This window comes from Chiloscyllium plagiosum, unplaced genomic scaffold (genome assembly GCF_037043375.1).
Source record: "Chiloscyllium plagiosum isolate Xiang-an unplaced genomic scaffold, Cpla_swu_hap1 HiC_scaffold_47, whole genome shotgun sequence".
NCBI lineage: Eukaryota > Metazoa > Chordata > Chondrichthyes > Orectolobiformes > Hemiscylliidae > Chiloscyllium > Chiloscyllium plagiosum.
The window spans coordinates 9136536-9157367 of record NW_028270185.1 but is presented as its reverse complement, the minus strand read 5'-3'; the positions used below and the strand labels follow the sequence as shown (position 1 = coordinate 9157367).

General features: G+C 44.9%; 1 protein-coding gene across 2 annotated transcripts; it reads right to left on the bottom strand.

Annotated features, from left to right (window-relative positions):
- Positions 1-4482: 4482 nt before the first annotated feature.
- On the bottom strand, positions 4483-19769 carry snrpd2 (small nuclear ribonucleoprotein D2 polypeptide). 2 transcript variants are annotated; one of them, XM_043680866.2, is made up of 3 exons: positions 19686-19769; positions 8176-8355; positions 4483-4811 (listed from the first exon to the last, which is right to left on the bottom strand). In XM_043680866.2, coding segments are annotated over exons 1-3 (357 nt in total). In that variant the 5' UTR covers positions 19688-19769; the 3' UTR covers positions 4483-4636. The 2 variants fall into 2 exon arrangements, with proteins under 2 accessions (XP_043536801.1, XP_087839991.1); XM_087983865.1 differs by lacking the exon at positions 19686-19769 and adding an exon at positions 14977-15124.
- Positions 19770-20832: the final 1063 nt, after the last annotated feature.

Genomic DNA, 20832 nt, shown 5'->3' with positions numbered 1-20832 from the left:
GAATTGTTTGGCCAGCTCTCACAGATCAGGATTTCACAGTAGCATCTGAAGCCTTTGGGGTCTTAGCACAGTTGGTGGCTTCAGTGAACGTCTCCAGGCTGCAACTCTCTCTGAATTTTCTCGATGCTTCTTTTCCTCCTAAATTGGAGAACTACATGTGAGATTCTGCACCTGAATTTGCATTTTTTTGTCAAGGGATGCACATATGGGATGTTACTATATCGGAATAGTTAATTAATAATAGTTACTGTACCTTTCTTTCTGTTAAGTTTTCCAGAGTTACAATAAGATATTAGTGTTTTGCTAAACACAGTAGTTTGACCAGTCACATTGCATCTGGGACAGATATTTTACATTTGCCAATGAAATAAAAATAACTAGTTTCTAGACTACCTTCTGAGAGTATTTTGAGGGGGCCTGGTGCGGTCCATAACAATATACAGTTTTATTGAGCACTGTACCTCGCTCCATTTATGATACGTTGCAGGCCATTTGGGCTGCTCGAGGACACACCAACCCTCTGAAGAGCATCCCACCCAGATCCACCCTTGCATTGCCCATGGCTAATCCACCTAGTGTGCACATCCATGGACACAATAGGCAATTTAGCAAGGCCAATGTACCAATCTACACATCTTTGGACAGTGGGAGGAGACTGGGGCACTCAGCGGATGTGGATATTGGGAGAACCTGCAAACTCCACACAGACCGTCACCAGAGTGTGGAATGGAACCCAGGTCCCTGGCGCTGTGAGGCAGCAATGCTAATCACTGAGCCACCATGCCACCCATTTAATATTGATACATTTTAACTGGGATCCTGTGGCACCAATGCCTTTGAGCCAAATGTTTGTGGTGTAAGTCCGATCCCAGGACTTGACTGCCAAGGAACGTGTGTTCATAACATGGTCAAACAGGTGGAGCTCACCCTATGAATCCTTCCAATATGCACCAATGGCAAATGGTAACAGTAGGCAGTATTCTTGGTTCACCAGGCCTTGGGAAGGAGTCTCAACCATCCTACAGACATCACATCTGTCTGTCTTAGGATAATGACTGCCATCTGCCCTGGGTAAATGTCACTTCTGTCTTGCAGATTGTCTGTAGACGCTGATTTGAGTGTGGCCGGCCCTTTGACTGGCAGAGATGGATAGCACTGGGCTGAAGTTGACCGCTTTTCCTTCTGCCAGGCCATCACTTCATCGGCCCTCTGTTTTAACAGGCCCTTCCTGTTTGTCCCCACTCACCCAGGACAGCAAGCACCAGGACCAGAATACATCGCAGAAGGAGGCCATTTAGCCCATCGAGTCTACTCCATTGTTCAATGAGATCATGGCTGATCTTCAACTCCACTTGCCGGTCTTCTTCCCATAACCCTTGACTCCATCACAGATTAAAAACTTCTCAGCTCAAATATATTTATGGAGCCTGCCTCAACAGCCCTCTGTTGGAAAGAATCTCACAGATTCACTTCTCTCGGGGAAAAAAAAAAGATTCCTCACCTCTGGGTGGCCCCCTATTCGAACATTATGCCCAATGGTTCTAGATTCTCCAACAAGAGGAAGGAAGGGGACGAAATGTCTGCAACATAAATTCCCAGCTCGGCAAACAGAACCACAACAATGAGCACCCGAGCTACAAATCTTCTCCCAAACTTTGAAGGAAGCCTTTCCCCATCTACCCTGTCAAATCTCACAAAACTTTTATATATTTCAACAAGGTCACCTCTCATTCTTTTATATTCCAATAAATACAGACAGAATCTACTCAACCTCCCCTCACAAGACAGTCCCTTCATAGCTGGTATCAACTTAGTCAATCTTCTCTGGACTGCCTCCACTATTCCTTAGATATGGGGCCAAAAATGTTCACAGCATTCCAGTTTTGGTGTGAAAGTGCCTTTTACAGTCTTAGCAAAACCTCCCTTTTCGTTCACTTTGAAATAAATGACAATACTCCATTTACTTTTCCAATCATCCAGTAAATTTGGTTGTTAGCTTTTTAAAGAGGGCAAATTCAAAGCTCGCATTCATTTCAAGAGGGCTAGAATACAAGAGCAGAGACATATTGCTCAGGCTGTATAAGGCCACATCTGGAATATTGCGAGTAGTTACAGTCCCTGTATCTAAGGAAAGTTTGGAGTGGGTCCAGAGAAGGTTTACGAGAATGATCCCAGGGATGAAAGGCTTGTATATGAGGAGCTTTGAGCATTCTGGGTTTATACTCAATGGAGGTTAGAAGGATGAGGAGTGATCTGATTGAAACTAAGCAATTGGACTGGATAGTGTAGGAATGGAGACATTCCCACTCCTGAGAGAGACTAGGACCCAAAGGCACAGCCACAGAGTGAAGGGATGACCTTTAGGACTGAGATGAGGACAAATGTCTTCAGCTAGAGGGCAGTCAATCTGTGGACCTCATTGCCACAAAGGGCTGTCGGGGCCAAGTCATTGAACGGATTTAAGACAGAAATAGATAGGTTCTTGATTAGTAAGGGAATCAAGGATTACGGAGAGAAGGCAGGAAAATGGGGTTGAGAAACCTATCAGCCACGATTGAACAGTGAAGCAGACTCAATGGGCTGAATGATATAATTCTGCTATGTCTTAGGATCTTTTTTGCAACTTATGAACAAGAACTCCCAAATCCCTCCAATCTGTAGCCTTTTGCGGTCTTGCCATGCATCAAATCCAATCCTGGTCAATCGGAGGTCCGGTTTGCAGGAATCCATATGTCACCAATGTGGGGACCCTGTTGGTCTTATGCTGACAGCTCACTGGTCACGGAGCACTAGAGTCATAGAGATGTACAGCATGGAAACAGACCCTTCAGTCTAACCCATCCACAGGAACGTGACTGCCCATTCAGCTCATATGCCCCAGTCAAAGGATCCCACACAGTGATTTGCTTCCATGCTCTGTGTTGCCAGATTTGTTTGAAGCAGAGGAGGTGGAGGTTGTTCAGCTACTTTTCTGGACTTGCACAAGTTGTCAATTGCTGCAAAGGAAGGGGCTGAGAACAGAAACTTGGTACACACTGAACTTTTCAGCTGTTTGCAGTTCAACTTTGACAGATTTGTTTGAAACAACATTATACTTTCATAATTATTCAAGCTGACTTAATAAAGTATGATTACAACTGAAAGTGAGTTTATCGCAGTGAACAAAAGCAGTATTTAAATCAGGGTCAACCCACAGTGTGAAGTGGTTTTTAAATGGCTGAAAATGGCAAGAACAGAACTATTCACAAACTATATTGAGGTATAATTGGCTAAGTTTTAAAAATATAATTAGAATTGTGAAAATACCACAAGGATTTGTCATATTTCAGTCATGGGTCACTGGTAAGCACTCAATCTGCTTCTAGGTTACTAAAAATTAGGGTAACTTGCAGTGATGAATGCAAAATTCTGTAATCTGTTCCAACAATGGGACAAACTGCACCAAGTAAAAAGCAAATCAAGCAGGAACCTTAATAGTGCAGAGTATTTAAAGTCTTGCAATAAATTGCAATTTTCAGTGTCTTTATTGCAGTAATTGAGGCTCATGGAATGGGACTCATGATTGACACTCCTGAGAAGGTTAATGATCAGCCAAGCTACAGGTGACACCCTGTGTGGGATCCAGAACCATTCTAGCTACTATCCTGACAGGCCAATGTGGAAAGAATCTTGCCCCAGAGTGACAAGACAGCCAATACCAATTGTGAAACAGGCAAGGCAGATTGGTTGCAGACCCACCTACTCTGTAATTACTGAGGCTTGATTTGGTCATGAACTGCTTTCCCCAAGCACCGCATTTTAAACCACCTTGATCTAGGAGAGTAAAGTGGAAACTAATGCAATCAGCTTGTCTGAAGGAAGATCTAGTTGGTTGGTAGACAATTAACAAGGCTTTAACAAAGCCAGGTGACAGTGAGCAGCACATTTCAACAAACAATTCAGTGCACCAAACCAAAGTTACATTGCATTATCGCTTGGCAACCCAGTTAAGGTGGGTACTGGGGTCTGGATATTTGTATCTGCGTCTCTACTCAGCCTTCAGGAAGCATCCACCTGCAGGATGCAAGATCAGTGCTGTCATGTTTACTCAATGCTTATGCAGTGAATAACTAATCATCACCATTTTAATGGCATTTTCCTGATTGTATAGACAATAACAAACTAATGTTTAAAATGGCACAACTCCAAGTACTTACATGCAAGAGATGTGCCAAGTGGTCCCAGAGCCAGGTGCTGGGATTCAAAACATAGGGAAGAAGAACTGCTTCCGTATAGGCAATGATACTCGGTCATGCCTTATACACCACTAACAGCTACATGAAGTATTCTTAAAAAAGGGAGAGACATGCAATGCCAGGCTGTTTCTGGTGCATTGATCAGATTGAAACAGCCATCCATCAGGACTCAAAGGAGTTGAGTTTCAAAAAGACCGGAGTCAATACCTGACAATTGAAATTCAGCTTAAGCTAAAGAAACAGTATGTACACAAAATGCATTTTATTACAAAGTAAAGTCCACAACAAAAATGCAATGTCAGGGCCCGACTTAAGAAACAAAATAAAAGAACTAGGCTTGTTATTGGTTTAGAATTTTCCACTCAGTGTCATAAGTTACAATTCTCACAAAAGCAGCCATTTCATTTGCCAGTAATCAATGGATTTCTAAGAACAACAATCACCGAATCCCCTCGGAGGAACATCTTGGAGATGTATCGGTCCTTGTTAACTGGTTTGGACTTCTTCTTGCCTTTCCCACTCTTGGGTACCTCAGTCCACATTTCTTTGACGTTTTCTAGCACCATGTTGCAATGTCTGGAACAGGAAATAGGTGAGAATTTTTGAGAGCTCTTCAGAACAGAAATTCCTTCCAATAACACACCTCGTCAATGCAACACAATTCAGGACCCCAATGGTACTGCAGATCATAATCGCTCTCACTGCATGTAGTGGAGATTCCCTGCAAGTGCTTCCCTTGCTCCACATGCCCTTTGACCCAAAACATATCATGCACCCAAAGGCAAACCAGGCTGCCCCTTCAGAACTTGCACGATCCATAGCTACAGATGCATTGCGCCAAAGTTGGAACCATAAGAAAGGCAAAATACTGCACTTACAGACAGTAATATAGATGCAGTCCACACAAAATAGTGTCAGTGTTTCTTATCACAGGCCACCTACAGTAGCAAACATTGCTACCAGATCCATTACAGAAATACCACTTGCAGATTTCACAGTAAACTTGGAAAAGGAATTGAAAATAAAAACCGTTGGTCTTTGAAGGAGGAACAAGGAAGTAAGGCAAAAGACACAGTTGTACCTAAAAAGGCACAATGAACTGGTTGAAATCTGATTACCTTAGTGACAAGGTTGTAACAGATAACAAATAGGAGAGAGATGCATTTCCAGGCTTAAAAAGGGTCAAGTTATCACTGTTAGTTTTATCAGCTGCTACATACAGCAAGAACATTAACATTGTGCTCAATACCCAGTGTAGACTGCAGGACATCAGTCAGAAACTACCCTGTCAAATACGACACCTTAACCATGTGATTTTTAAGGAACAGCAATGAGGATATATATTTTGACTTACTTCCTTGAGGTGGGGAGTGGGAAATTAAAATATTTCCCCACTTGTTGCAAATTCTTTCATCAGAAGTTCATCACATAAAGCAAAAATGTACCTCCTGTCTAGACCAGTGACATTTCAGTTTCCTTTACCAACCTGGCACCTTGTCAGTGAGTGTTAACAATTTAACACCAACCGTGGTCATTTTTATGCGAGGGCTCCAAAACCCATTAATAACTGAAGTGGAAGAGGCAGATATTCATTACAGCTAGCCTTAACCAGCTCCTCCAAACAGTAACCTCGACAGCCCAGCCCTCCTCTGCATCCTTGCAATTTACTTTTGTTTTCACGTACTCACCTAATTCTTGACTGAAAACCTATCAGGTTGCAAATTCCAAAGCTTTAACACTCCCTGCGTAAAGATTTGCCACTTCCAGAGCTGCTACCAGTCACATCCATTCAACGAATCACTTGCCAATCTATTGTAACTGCCTGAAATAAAGTTCACTGCCACGAAACGGGGTGAAAATCACATCCCTATCAGTCAGGACTGGAATTCTGTCCAGGTTCCAGAGGTGGAGTGCTAGCCAAATTTTTATAATATTGCCCTCACTGATGGACAGTGTTACAAAGATCAGTGATACAAAGCAGTAGAGAAATAAATTAAGTTAGTTTATTCTATTCTTCATGAGCAGAGGATGATTCAGAAATCTGCACTGGCATCTCATCAACTCTGCTGTCAGATGCCTATAAGAGTGTGCACTATCAGGCTGAGAGAGTATCTTAACCTGGAATTGGAACAGGTCATTTCAAAACCTGTTACTTTTTGGGATGGATCTAACATTAACTCAATCTCTTCCCCATTGCGGTGAGAGGAAATGATTAGATTAGATTACCTACAGTGTGGAAGCAGGGCCTTTGGCCCAACAAGTCCACACCGACCCGCCGAACAGTAACCCACCTAGATCCATTCCCCTACTCTATACTTACCCCTGACTAATGCAACTAACACCATGGGCAATTTAGCATGGCCAATTCACCTAAACTGCACATCTTTGGACTGTGGGAGGAAACTGGAGCACCCGGAGCTAACCCACGCAGACAAAGGGAGAATGTGCAAACGCCACACAGACAGTTGCCTGAGGCTGGAATCAAACATGGGACCCTGGTGCTGTGAGGCAGCAGTACTAACCACTGAGCGACCGTGCCGCCCCGGTGTCAGTCCATATAGTTTCTTTCCAAAGTTTAAGGTGGAGCTGGAATAAGTCCAGCTGTCAGTCATTCGACAGATCATAAGGGATACCACTGAATGGAAGTAATCAGACGCTAATCAGACACAGAGTGGTGGGATCTGCAGCGACAAAGTACCACAATTCAACCAGCTCGGACGCACAAATAGAACACTGACAAATGTTCGGTGGATTGGGTGAAGAGAATGAGCTGCAATAGGAGATGGTGGAGGCAGGTACAATTACAGCATTTAAAAGGCATTTGGATAGGTACATGAACAGGGTTTAGAGGAATACAGGCCAAATGCTGGCAAATGGGACTAAATTAATTTATCTGATTGGCATGGATGAGTTAGACCAAAGGGTCTGATTCAGTACTCTACGTCTCTATGACTCTTGAGTCATAACACCACAACAAGTCTATTTGACACACAAGGCAAGATATAGAATCACAGCGATGTACAGCATTGAAACAGACCCTTTGGTCCATACCACCCATGCCAACCAGATATCCCAATCCAATCTAGTCCCACCTGCCAGTACCCAGCCCATATCGCTCCAAACCCTTCCTATTTGTCTTGACATAAAGCCACAGGCTTCTCATTTATAATGCACTTGTGCTGACAAACAACATGCAGAGTTTTACCATGCAGGTAGAAGGCAGCAAACAAAGATATTTCAATGCTGTCTCTACACTAAAGTTAAGGCCCAAACCTTCCCCACGGGGCAAGCTTCCAGCACCAGGTGCTCTGCATACCAGAACTTCACTAGTCCACAGGTAAAGCCCATTGTGACTCGACTGCAGACAGACCACAAAGTTAATACTATTCCAGGAAAGGATGACAATGATAGATTAAATTCCTGACTTGTTCCTCGTTCGTTTTTTTTAAAAAGAAATGTCACTAGACCAGAATTTTATGTAATTTCAATACATCTGCAAACGCAGGACAACTGTAAGGTTCATTGCTGGGTGAAGGTGAAAGACTTATATGCAATCTGTCGCAGTAATGCTCTGAGATAGCAGCAATTTGATTAATGCTGCAGATAAATAGAAAACCAGAGCACAAGTAGGCCAGCAGCCTTTCAAGCCTGCTTTATGATTCAGCATGAGCATAACTGATCCTCAACCTCAATACCACACTCCCACATTTTCCCCCCATATTCCTCAATACCTGTAGGAATATATAAAATAATATCAAGCTACTTGCCACTCTGCTGCATTTTGGTTGTGCCAAAAATGTCATAGATGTCACATGTTAAAACCTAACGGTGAACATTCCTCCCATAACATACATTTTTGATGGGGCGGGGGGGGGGGGGGGCTGCCAATATAGTTGGAAAGCAAGAGTAGACAGAGCAGCAGTGATCACAATGAGCCTACCTGTCAAAGGCTTTGACTCTGCCAAGCAGCTTCTTGTTGTTGCGACAGTTGATAAGGACCTGCGTGTTGTTTTTCACGGACTGTGTCAGAACAGAGAGTGGCCCTGTGTTAAACTCCTCCTCCTCTCTCTTCTGAAGCTCCTCAGGAGTCATCTCACTCTTCGGCTTGTTTAGCAGACTCCTAGAAGGATTATTTCAAAGATTCATCATTAAGGATCCAATAGTGGAGAGTCAAACATAATAAGACGGCAGAGTGATATATCAAAGAGGGTCTAATGATTAAGGGACCTTCCAATTCTCAGCACAGCTTCAGAATGCTCTGAATAACCAACTCAAGACTTCTTTTGAAGGGCAATACTGCTGTTATGTAGACAAAAGCACAGCAAGACTGTGGAAATGGCGACTGAATGGCAAGATACTGCTGATTGGGTAACTGCTATGTGCAGTTTTGGTCTCTGCATTTACAAATGGATAGCCTCCTCTGAAGTCAATAGAAAAAACTTTCATTCAACTGGTCACCAAGATGAGAGGGTAAGCCTACGCTAAAAGGCCAAGTAAAGTGGGTATATGCTCTCTGGATTTTGGAATAAAACAAGTTGGCCCATTCCAAAGTTGTCAGTGTAGTGTATCACATGGCACCAATGAACTAGTGGCATTCTCGCTGGACCACTAATCCAGGATACCAGGTAAGGTCCAGAGTTTGAATCCTGCTATGGTAGATGGTGGAATTTGAATTTAATAAAATATTCAAATGATATGGATTGTTGGAAAATCCCATCCCATCCACCGATGCCTATTCGGGAAGGAAACTGCCTTTCTTATTCAATCTGGCCTATATGTGACTCCGTATCCACAGCAATATGACTGATTCTTAACTATCCTTTGGGCAACTAGGGATGGGCAATAAATGCTGGCCTAACCAGCAGTGCCCACATCCCATGAATGAATCAAAAAAACTCCCCTGTGGAAAGCCCCAGTAAAGTCCTAGAGCAAGTCAGTCCTTGCTGTCCCATCAACTGGGAAGATTGCGGTAGCAGAATCTTAATTAACTTGATTAATTCTGGAGGTTACATCAATCATTATAGCATATCATACTCCACATCAGAAAGCTCCAGTTGGGTTTCACAAAAGGCATGTCCCACATATAAACATGCAACAATCATCCATTATTAGCTGAGGGGCAGTTTCACTGAAATATTAAAAGACTCTGAAGGGGGTTGACAGGACAAATACAGGTAGCCCCTGCTATCCGAAAGTACAACGTTTCCAGGAAACCTCTCGTAAGCAGAAAATGGCATAAAGCGAAGGTGCATGATTTATATGGGGAAAACGTTTCTCCGATTTTCATAAAAATGAAAATCCTCTCCGGATTTGCAAAAGCCAGTACTAATGTAGCTCTTTCGTAAAAGCCAAATTGCGTAAAGGGAATGCTCGAAAACTAGGGGAATCCTGAATGGAGATTGTGTTTTCCCCTCCCACTCAAGCTGGAGAATCCCAAACATGGCACAGTTTCAGGAGAAGGACTGCACATTTCGGATTGAGGAGAAGACAAATTACTTCAAAGGGTTGAATCTTTGGAACACTACCTCAGAAGGTTGCGAATGCTCCATTGTTGAAAATATACAAGGCTGGGATAGACAATGTTTTAGTCTCTCACGGAATCAGGGAAGATGGGTAATGGGTGGGAGGATGGATTTGAAGTCAAAAATCAGCCATGATTGGAATGAATTATGGACCAGACCAATGGACTACACTTGCTCTTGTTTTTAGTGTTCTTAATGTTCAATCATGGCATGATGTGAACTGCCTGTTCTCCTCTGAACAAAGCCATGAAAAATTTGACACACTATTTTGACTTCTGTAGGTCTTTGACAATATCCCACATGGTAGACATGGTTGGTTCAGGTCAGATCACATTGGATCCAGTGAGAACTAGCCAACTGGATACAATATTGGCTTGATGGTAGAAGGCAGAGGGCTATCATCCGGACTGGAGGCCCGTGATTAGTGATGCATTGCAAGAATTAGTTTTGGGTCCATGGCTGTTTGTCATTATATCAAAGATTTGGATGAAAATATAGTGGGTAGGGTTAATAAGTTTGTGGATGATACCAAAATTGGTGGTACTGTGGCCACTGAAGGAGGTTATCGCAAAGTACGAGATCTTGATGAGGTGGGCCAATGGGCTGAGAAGTAGCAGACGGAGTTTAATTTCGATAAATGTGAGGTGCGCATTTTGATAAGGCAAACCAAGGCAGGAATTACACAGTTAACAGTAGAGTGCTGGGGCATGTTGTTGAACAGAGGGACCTCAGCATGTGGGTTCATAGTTCCTTGAAACTAGCATCGCATGTAGATATTGTGGTGAAGGTCGTATTTGGCACGCTTGCCTTCATTTGTCAGAGCATTGAGTATAGGAGCTGGAACAAGCTGGACAAGACATAAGTGAGGTTACTTTTATATTATTGCTTATAATTCTGTTACAGGAAAGACGTTGTTAAACTAGAAAGGATGCAGAAAAAATTGACAAAATGTTGCCGGGACTGGAATTATAAGAGGTGGCTAGACAGCCTAGGACCTTTTTACCCTGGAACGTCAGAGGCTGAGGGGTGACCTTTCTAGAGGTTTATAAGGTCATGAGGGGCATAGATAAGGTGAATTGCTGAGGTCTTTTTTCCAATGGTCAGGGATAGGTTTAAGGTGAGTGGGGAATGATTTAAAAGGGATCCAATGGGCAATGCTTTCACATTGGAAAGGTTGAGGTTTATGGCCAAATGTTGGCAAGTGGGACGAGTTCAGTTTGGAATACCTGGTCGGCATGGACAAGTTGGACTAAAGCACCTATTTGCATGCCGTATGACTCTATGAATGGTACCCCACTCAAATCAACCTTGTGAAACTTAACCCAGATTCCTTAAAAATCAATCAGGAGCTTGAACCTACAACCAGAGCAGGATTATTCTGAACTGGATCATGTTGATGCCACAAATTTTGCTTGGACAAAACCCAGGAAAGCAATTAAGTCCATCACCATAGCAAAAAACCAATGTTAGAATGGCAAAGACAGAATCTATACAAATATAGTGAAGCCTGCAAGGCAACTACTTGAGTGAAAGGGATTATATACGCTGTATGTCGGAATGCTCCCAGTATTTATTTTAGAAAGTTCCCACCAACTCAACTAACATCCCAAAACATACACACTTTAAAAAAGCTCCATTATTTATAAATCTCCAAAGTCTGAATTTATTCTTTTTAAAATGATACAGGCTTTGGGATATTTTCAAACAAGTTTACAGAAGTTCACAAAAACCAGAGATCACATATCTAAAAGGATGTTAGACGGTCCTTTCCCAAGAACAGATGATCATAATTATACCTCTCACCCCAAGGATATAGATCCTTAGCCTCCGATCATACACACAGACAGTTTTCACCTGTACAATGATGACATTCAGCTGAATCTTACGAACATCTCACTCACTGCTCCACTCCTTATTGTGCATTTGACATCCAATACTGGATCTGCAGAATTTCTTCCAGTTAAACATTAATTTTGAAGACAATGTGTTCAGTTTCACTCCAAACTCTTCTCCCTTGCCAGTATCCACTCTCGCCATCTTCTGGCAACAATCCAAAATCAAACTAATTTGCTCAACTTGGTGATCTGTTTAATCCCGCAACAAGTATCCAATCACACATTAACGCCATCATTAATCTGTAACATCACCAGACATCATGCCTGCCTCAACTAGACTGTCGTTGAATTATAGCACAAAAGTTCAGCTTCTCCCATCATGGAAATAAGTTAATCAGGGTCTCAGTTAGGAAAGCTCAAGGTACAGGCCAGAACACGTAACACCCATTGGAACAGGACTCTGGTCAGACAGCTAATTCCAACTACTGTAATAAAGAAACTGAACAAATGCCTTCCCTTAACAGCACAGGAAACGATATGGAAAAGGTAATATAAATTGAGTAAGTTGAATGAGGTGATGAGAGGACAAAGTTGGGGGAGGGAGAAACGGTGAGGCAAGAGGGTCAGTGTGGGGCAGTGAGGGCCATAAGACCATATGAAAGAGCAGCACAATTTCCATCATTCAACAATGGCTGTTACGTTCCTCAACCCCAACCTCCTGCCTTCTGCCCATAACCTTTGATTCCTCCTATCAATCAACAAACTATCTCTCTGTCATAAATACACTCAATGACTTGGCCTCCACAACCCTCTGCAGTAATGAGTTCCACAGATTCATTACCCGCAGGCTGAAGAAATTCCTTCTCATCTCAGTTCTAAGGGTCACCCGTTCACTCTGACATTGTACTTTTGGGAGAAAGTGACAACTGCAGGTGTTGGAAATCAGAGTCGAAGAGTATGACGATGAAAAGTTTCTGCTCATCATGCCTCCTGATGCAGAGCTTATGCCCAAAACGTCGATTCTCCTGCTGCGCCTTTCCAGCATCACACTCTTTGACACTATCTTTGGGTCCTAGTTTCTCCTACTACTGGAAATATTTTCTCCACATCCACTTTATCCAGACCCCTCAGCATTCTGTATGTTTCAAATCAGAGCCCCCCTTATCCTTCTAAACTCCATCAAATAGAGACCCAGAGTTGTCAATCATTCCTCATATAACAATTCCTGGGATCATTCTTGTAAAACTCCTCTGGACCTGCTTAAAGCCAGCCTCAACCTTGTCCCAAGTTTTGAGAAGATTTGTAGCTCAGGTTGAGGTTCTGCATGTAGGTTTGCTCGCTGAGCTGGAAGGTTAGTTTTCAGACATTTTGGCACCATGCCAGGTAACATCTTCAGTGAGCCTCCAAATGAAGCACTGGTGGTGTAGCCTGCTTTCTACACCACCAGTGCTTCATTTGGTGGGTACTGAAGAAGAGGTTACCTAGCATGATGACGAAACGTCTGAAAATGAACCTTCCAGCTCAGCGAGCAAACCTACATCCTCAACCTTCTTCCTTAGGTACGGGCCCATACTGCTCACAACATTCCAAATGCAGTTGACCAGAGCCTTATGAAGCTTCAGCAATGCATCACTGCATTTCCATTCTTGAAATGAATGCTAACAGTGTTAGCCCTCTTGAAATGACTGCTAACACTGCATCTACCTTCCTAACTGCCAAGTGAACCTGCATGTTAACCCTAACAGAATGACTTAGACTCCCTTAAGAGAATGACTGGGACTGTGCTGCTCGTGGTCTACATAAATGATTTGAAGGAAAACGTAGCTGGTCTAATTAGTAAGTCTGTGGATGACACAAAGATTGGTGGAGTTGTGAATAGTGAGGAAGATTGTCAGAGGATACAGCAGGATATAGATCAGTTGGAGGCATGGGCAGAAAATGGCAGGTGGAGTTTAATCCAGTCAAATAGAAAGGGTTTAGACGTATGTGGGCCAAGTGCTGGCAAATGGGTCTAGATTAATTTGCAATATCTGGTTAGCATTGAGTTGGACCGAAGGTTCTGTTTCTGTGCTGTACATCTCTAAGACTCTAAATGTGCGGTGATGCATTTTGCAAGGTCCAGTACAGGTGGAAATTATACAGTGCATGGCTGAACCCTTTGGAGGGTATTGATATGCGGAGGGATCAGGGTGTGCAGCTCCACAGGTCACTGAAGGGGGCAGCATAGGTAGAGAAGGTAGTAAAAAATGCCTGTGGCATGCTCGCCTTCTTTGGAAGTGGCATGGAGTATAAGGATAGGCAAGTTATGCTGCTGCTTTTGGAACTAGAAATGTTGCGTACAGTTCTGGCCACAGCAGAAGGTTCACCAGGTTTTTGCCTAGTATGGGAGATTTTAGCTATGAAGAAAGATTGGATAGACTGCATTTGTTTTCACTGGAATGCAGGAGGTTGAGGGGCAATCGATAGAGGTTTAAAAGATTGGGAATGGCATGGATAGAGTGGAAATTAAGAGGCGCTTTCTCAGGGTGGAGGGGTCACGTACTCGGAGACACAGTGTCTGTCTGTCTGTCTGTGGGTGGTGTCTTAAAAGAGATGCGCAAGGCAAGTTTTTCTCTCAAAAGATGGTGCGTGTGCCTGGAATGCGCCACTAGAGGTGGTGGAAGCAGACTCAATAGAAGTTTTCAAGAAGCACCTGGACAAATACGTGAATAGGAAGGAAATAGAAGGATACGCAGGAGAAGAACCCGAGGCACTACAGAGGTAGTGTCTCCCACCCGCCCTCCTCCTCTAACCTAAATAATAAGACCCGTTGTGGTAAGTAGGTAAGTGCTGCATTTTGCTTGTTATATTCTTTAGACCCAGTTTTTTTTTTATAAAAGGTTACTTTCAGAGGGATGGCAGTGAAGGCAGTACAATGTTCCTCTTGCAACATGTTTGAGGTGAGGGATGCCATGGACGTCCCTGCTGATAACACTTGCAGGAAGTGCACCCATCTCCAGCTCCTCCAAGACCGTGTTAGGGAACTGGAGCTGGAGTTGGATGAACTTAGGATCATTCGGGAGGCAGAGGGGGTCATAGATCGGAGCTTTAGGGAAGTAGTAACTCCAAAGATGGCAGATAGATGGGTGACAGTGAGGGGGACTGGGAGGAAGCACCCAGTGCAGGGACCCCCTGCGGCCGTTCCCCTCAAGAACAAGTATACCGTTTTGGATACTTGTGGGGGGGACGACTTACCAGGGGCAAGTAACGGGGCTCAGGCCTCTGGCACGGAGCCTGTCCGCGTTACTCAGAAGGGAAGGGTGGAGAAGAGCAGAGCAATAGTAATTGGGGACTCGATAGTTCGGGGCACAGATAGGAGGTTTTGTGGGAACGAGAGAGACTCACGTTTGGTATGTTGCCTCCCAGGTGCAAGGTTACGTGATGTCTCTGATCGTGTTTTCCGGGTCCTTAAGGGGGAGGGGGAGCAGCCCGAAGTCGTGGTCCACATTGGCACCAATGGCATAGGTAGGAGGAGCGCTGAGGATGTTAGGCAGGCTTTCAGGGAGCTAGGTTGGAAGCTCAGAGTTAGAACGAACAGAGTTGTTGTCTCTGGTTTGTTACCCGTGCCACGTGATAGAGAGTCGAGGAATAGGGAGAGAGAACAGTTAAATGCGTGGCTACAGGGATGGTGCAGGAGGGAGGGATTCCGGTATTTGGATAACTGGGGTTCTTTCTGGGGAAGGTGGGACCTCTATAAACAGGATGGTCTACACCTGAACCTGAGGGGCACCAGTATCCTTGGTGGGAGGTTTGCTAGTGCTCTTGGGGGGGGTTTAAACTAACTCTGCAGGGGCATGGGAACACAGACTGTAGCTTTAGGGTGCAGGACCTGGAATGTAGGGAGGTTAGGAACATGGCATCAATTTCAAAGGAGGGTGTCTGTAAACAGGAAAGTGGTTTGAAGTGTGTATACTTCAATGCAAGAAGTATACGAAATAAGGTAGGTGAACTTGCAGCGTGGGTTGGTACCTGGGATTTCGATGTTGTGGCTATTACGGAGACATGGGTAGAACAGGGACAGGATTGGCTGTTGCAGGTTCCAGGGTTTAAATGTTTTAGTAGGGTCAGAGGTGGGGGTAAAAGAGGGGGAGGTATGGCATTGCTTGTCAAAGATAGTATTACAGCTGTGGAAAGGACGATGGATGAAGACTCGCCATCTGAGGTAGTTTGGGCTGAGGTTAGGAATAGGAAAGGTGAGCTCACCCTGTTAGGAGTTTTTTTACAGGCCTCCTAATAGTCCTAGAAACGTAGAAGAAAGGATTGCGAGGATGATTCAAGAGAAGAGTGAAAGTAATAGGGTGGTTGTTATGGGGGACTTTAACTTTCCTGATATTAATTGGGAAAGCTATAGCTCAAGTTCGTTAGATGGGTCAGTATTTGTCCAATGTGTGCAGGAGGGTTTCCTGACACAATATGTAGATAGGCCAACAAGAGGTGAGGCCATACTGGATTTGGTTCTGGGTAATGAACCAGGCCAGGTGTTAGAATTAGAGGTAGGTGAGCACTTTGGGGACAGTGACCACAATTCGGTGACCTTTACTCTAGTGATGGAGAGGGATAAGTGTGCACTACAGGGCAAGAGTTGTAGATGGGGGCAGGGAAATTATGATGCTGTGAGGCATGACTTAGGATGTGTGGCCTGGAAAAGTAAGCTTCAAGGCAAGGGTGTAATTGATATGTGGAGCTTGTTCAAGGAGCAACTATTGATTGTCCTTGATAAGTATGTGCCCGTCAGGCAGGGAGGAAAGGGTCGTGTGAGGGAGCCGTGGTTTAATAAGGAATTGGAATCCCTTGTTAAATGGAAGAGGGCGGCCTATGTAAAGATGAGGCGTGAAGGTTCAATTGGGGCGATTGAGAGTTATAAGGTAGCCAGGAAGGACCTGAAGAGAGAGCTAAGAGCAGCAAGGAGGGGTCATGAAAGGTCCTTAGTTGGTAGGATTAGGGAAAACCCTAAGGCTTTCTATAGGTATGTCAGGAATAAAAGAATGACTAGGGTAGGAACAGGTCCAGTCAAGGATAGTAGTGGGAAGTTGCGTGTGGAGGCTGAAGAGATTGGGGAGACACTAAATGAATACTTTTCGTCAGTATTCAATCAGGAACAGGACATTGTTGTCAATGTGAGTACTGAGTCACAATTAAGTAGAATGGATGGCTTTGAGGTATGTAGAGAAGAGGTGTTGGAAATTCTGGAAAGGGTGAAAATAGATAAGTCTCCTGGGCCTGATGGCATTTATCCTAGGATTCTCTGGGAAGCAAGGGAGGAGATTGCAGAGCCATTGGCCTTGATTTTTATGTCCTCGTTGTCTACAGGAGTAGTGCCAGAAGATTGGAGGCTAGCAAATGTGGTTCCCTTGTTCAAGAAGGGGAGTAGGGATAACCCTAGTAACTATAGGCCGGTGAGTCTCACTTCTGTTGTGGGCAAAATCTTAGAGAGAATTGTAAGGGATAGGATTTATGAACATCTGGATAAGAATAATGTGATCAAGGATAGTCAGCATGGTTTTGTGAAGGGCAGGTCGTGCCTCACAAACCTTATTGAATTCTTTGAGAAGGTGACTAAGGAGGTGGATGAGGGGAAAGCAGTAGATGTGGTGTATATGGATTTTAGTAAGGCGTTTGATAAGGTTCCCCATGGTAGACTACTGCAAAAAATACGGAGGTATGGCATTGAGGGTGAGTTGGAGGTTTGGATTAGGAGTTGGCTGGCTGGAAGAAGACAGAGGGTAGTAGTTGATGGCAAAGGTTCATCTTGGAGTGCCGTCACTAGCGGTGTTCCGCAAGGATCTGTTTTGGGACCATTGTTGTTTGTCATTTTTATAAATGGCCTGGAGGAGGGGTTAGAAGGTTGGGTGAGTAAGTTTGCGGATGATACGAAAGTCGGAGGAGTTGTAGACAGTGAGGAAGGATGTGGCAGGTTACAGCGGGATATAGATAAGCTGCAGAACTGGGCAGAAAGGTGGCAAATGGAGTTCAATGTAGCTAAGTGTGAGGTGATTCACTTTGGTAAGGGTAATAAAAAGATGGGGTACTGGGCTAACGGTCGGATACTTGGTAGTGTGGATGAGCAGAGGAATCTTGGTGTCCATGTACACAAATCTTTGAAAGTTGCCACCCAGGTAAATAGTGCGGTGAAGAAGGCATATGGCGTACTGGCTTTTATTGGTAGAGGAATTGAGTTCCGGAGTACTGAGGTCATGTTGCAGTTGTATAAGACTCTGGTGCGGCCACATCTGGAGTATTGTGTGCAGTTTTGGTCACCATACTATAGGAAGGATGTGGAGGCACTGGAACGGGTGCAGAGGGGTTTTACCAGGATGTTGCCTGGTATGGTAGAAAGATCGTATGAGGAAAGGCTGAGGCACTTGGGGTTGTTTTCATTGGAGAAAAGAAGGTTTAGGGGTGACTTGATAGAGGTGTATAAGATGATTAGGGGTTTAGATAGGGTCGACAGTGAGAATCTTTTTCCACGTATGGAGTCAGCTATTACAAGGGGGCATAGCTTTAAATTAAGGGGGGGTAGGTATAGGACAGATGTTAGGGGTAGGTTCTTTACTCAGCGAGTCGTGAGTTCATGGAATGCCCTGCCAGTAGCAGTGGTGGACTCTCCCTCATTATGGGCATTTAAGCGGGCATTGGATAGGCATATGGAGGATAGTGGGCTAGTGTAGGTTAGGTGGGCTTGGATCGGCGCAACATCGAGGGCCGAAGGGCCTGTACTGCGCTGTATTCTTCTATGTTCTATGATACGGATTCCTCTGTGAGTGAAGACATTTTTTATTATGGAAGGACAAAATGTGTCCGTGCAGGCTTGGATGTCTGAAGGGCCTGTTCCTGTGCTATACTGCTCTTTTTTCCCAACTGCCTTTCTGCTTCAGATTTCTGAATCCTTTCCCCATTTAGAAAATAGCTTAAGCTATTCATCCTACCGAAGTGCATAACCTCACACTTTCCCAATTGTATGCCATCTGCCACTTCTTTGTCCACTCTCCTAGCCTAGCCAAGCCCTACTGCAACCTCCCTGCTGCCTCGACACTACCTGCCCCTCCACCTACATTTGCATCATTTACAAACTTAGCAACAATGCTCTCAGTGCCTTCACCCAAATTGTTAATGAATAATATGAACAGTTATGGTCTCAACACTGACACCTGCAGAAACCACTGGTCACCATCCTGAAAAAGATCCCTTTGTCCCTACTGAAAACAAAATAATGCTGAAGATCAGTGGGTCAGACAGCATACATGGAGAGACAGCAAGTGCAAAACAAAGGCTTGCTCTCTTCGTAGATGCTATCTGACCCACTATGATCTCTAGCATTTGTTGTTTTCAGTAGATTCCAGCATCTGCAGCAATTTGCTCCCTTTAACCCACTCTCTGCATTCTGCCTGTCAGCCAATCCTCTATCCATAGTAGAGGAGCTGGAGGAACACAGCAAGCCAACCAGCATCAAGAGGGCGAGAAGTCGACGTTGGGGATATAACCCTTCACCAGGAATCCTCTGTCCATGCCAGGTCCTTACCCCTAACACCCATGGGCTCTCCTCTTATTTAGCAGCCACCTGGAAATCCAAATAGATCACATCAACTGGCTTTCCTTGTCTAACGTGCCATGTTACCCCGTCAAAGAATTCTGAACAGGTTTGTCAGAGCCAAGAGGGATAGGAGAAGGGGGATGGGACAGAGAAGGGGCAGGTGAGGGAAGGACTAGTGTCCGAGGAACCAGTGAAATGGGACAACGAGGCGAAAACAGTGAGATAGAATCGGGTAAATATTGTCCCCGCTCCTTCCCCTCTCACCACGGACGGGGTTAGGTACCGAGAATTTCTGTCCTCTGTCCCTCCCCATCCCCATCACCCCAGGTGGGGAAAGGCTTCGGGCCTGCGCGGACTAGGCCTCAGGCCTTAGCAACGCCTTAAAAAGTGCCCTAATTACCGACAGAGGAGCGGCAAAACGGTGCCGCGGAGGAGAGAGGGGCGGCTCTTTTCTCCCCGCCATCGCCGCCCCTCCCTCTATCTCTCAATCACTCCCCCCCCCCCCCCCCCCCAACCTACTCACATGGCGCTCGATGTCCCCCCTCGCCGCCGCTTCGCTCCTTCTGCCGCAACCGACCCGCGCTTCGCCTCTCGCCGGAAGAAGAGGTAGCACACTTCCGGTTAGAGCAATGGCCGCTGGGAGATGTCGTTTCCGCGTCCCACCCACCCGGTCCTGAAGACGGAGTTCGGGACTACACACCGGAGGATTCTGGGTGTTGTAGTTCGTAAATGCCATTTTAACAAGACAGAGGCGAGTCTGTTGACTACAGCTCCCAGCAGCTCCAGCGCGGCCACAGACTTCGACTATCAGCCAGGTGTTTTTTTAAAGGGACATTGATGTATAAAAATTGGTAAGAGTCATAGAGATGTACGGCATGGAAACAGACCCTTCGGTCCAACCTATCCATGTCGACCAGATATTCCAACCCAATCTAGTACCACCCGGCCCATATCCCTCCAAACCCCTCCTGTTCATATACCCATCCAAATGCCTCTTAAATGTTGCAATTGTGCTAGCCTCCACCACATCCTCTGGCAGCTCATTCCATGCCACCCTCTTAGGTCTCTTTTATATTAGATTACTTACAGTGTGGAAACAGGCCCTTCGGCCCAACAAGTCCACACCGCCCTGCCGAAGCGCAACACACCCATACCCCTACATTTACCCCTTACCTAACACTACGGGCAATTTAGCATGGCCAATTCACCTGACTGTGGGAGGAAACCGGAGCACCCGGAGGAAACCCACACAGACACGGGGAGAACGTGCAAACTCCACACAGTCAGTCGCCTAAGGCGGGAATTGAACCCGGGTCTCTGGCGCTGTGAGGCAGCAGTGCTAGCTACCGTGCCGCCCATATCTTTCCCCTCTCACCCTAAACCTATGCCCTCTAGTTCTGGACGCCCCCACCCCAGGGAAAAGACTTTGCCTATTTATCCTATCCATGCCCCTCATAATTTTTTAAACCTCTATAAGGTCACCCCTCAGCCTCCAACACTCCAGGGAAAACAGCCCCAGCCTGTTCAGCCTCTCCCTGTAGCTCAGATCCTCCAATCATGGCAACATCCTTGTAAATCTTTTCTGAACCCTTTCAAGTTTCACAACATCTTTCTGATAGGAAGGAGACCAGAATTGCACGCAATATTCCAACAGTGACCTAACCAATGTC

Excerpts from the sequence above, each read along its gene's own strand:
- snrpd2 (XM_043680866.2), bottom strand. Across the intron at positions 4,812-8,175 it reads AGAGTCAAAGCCTTTGACAG|ACATTGCAACATGGTGCTAG; the intron begins GTAGGCTCATTG and ends TTCCTGTTCCAG.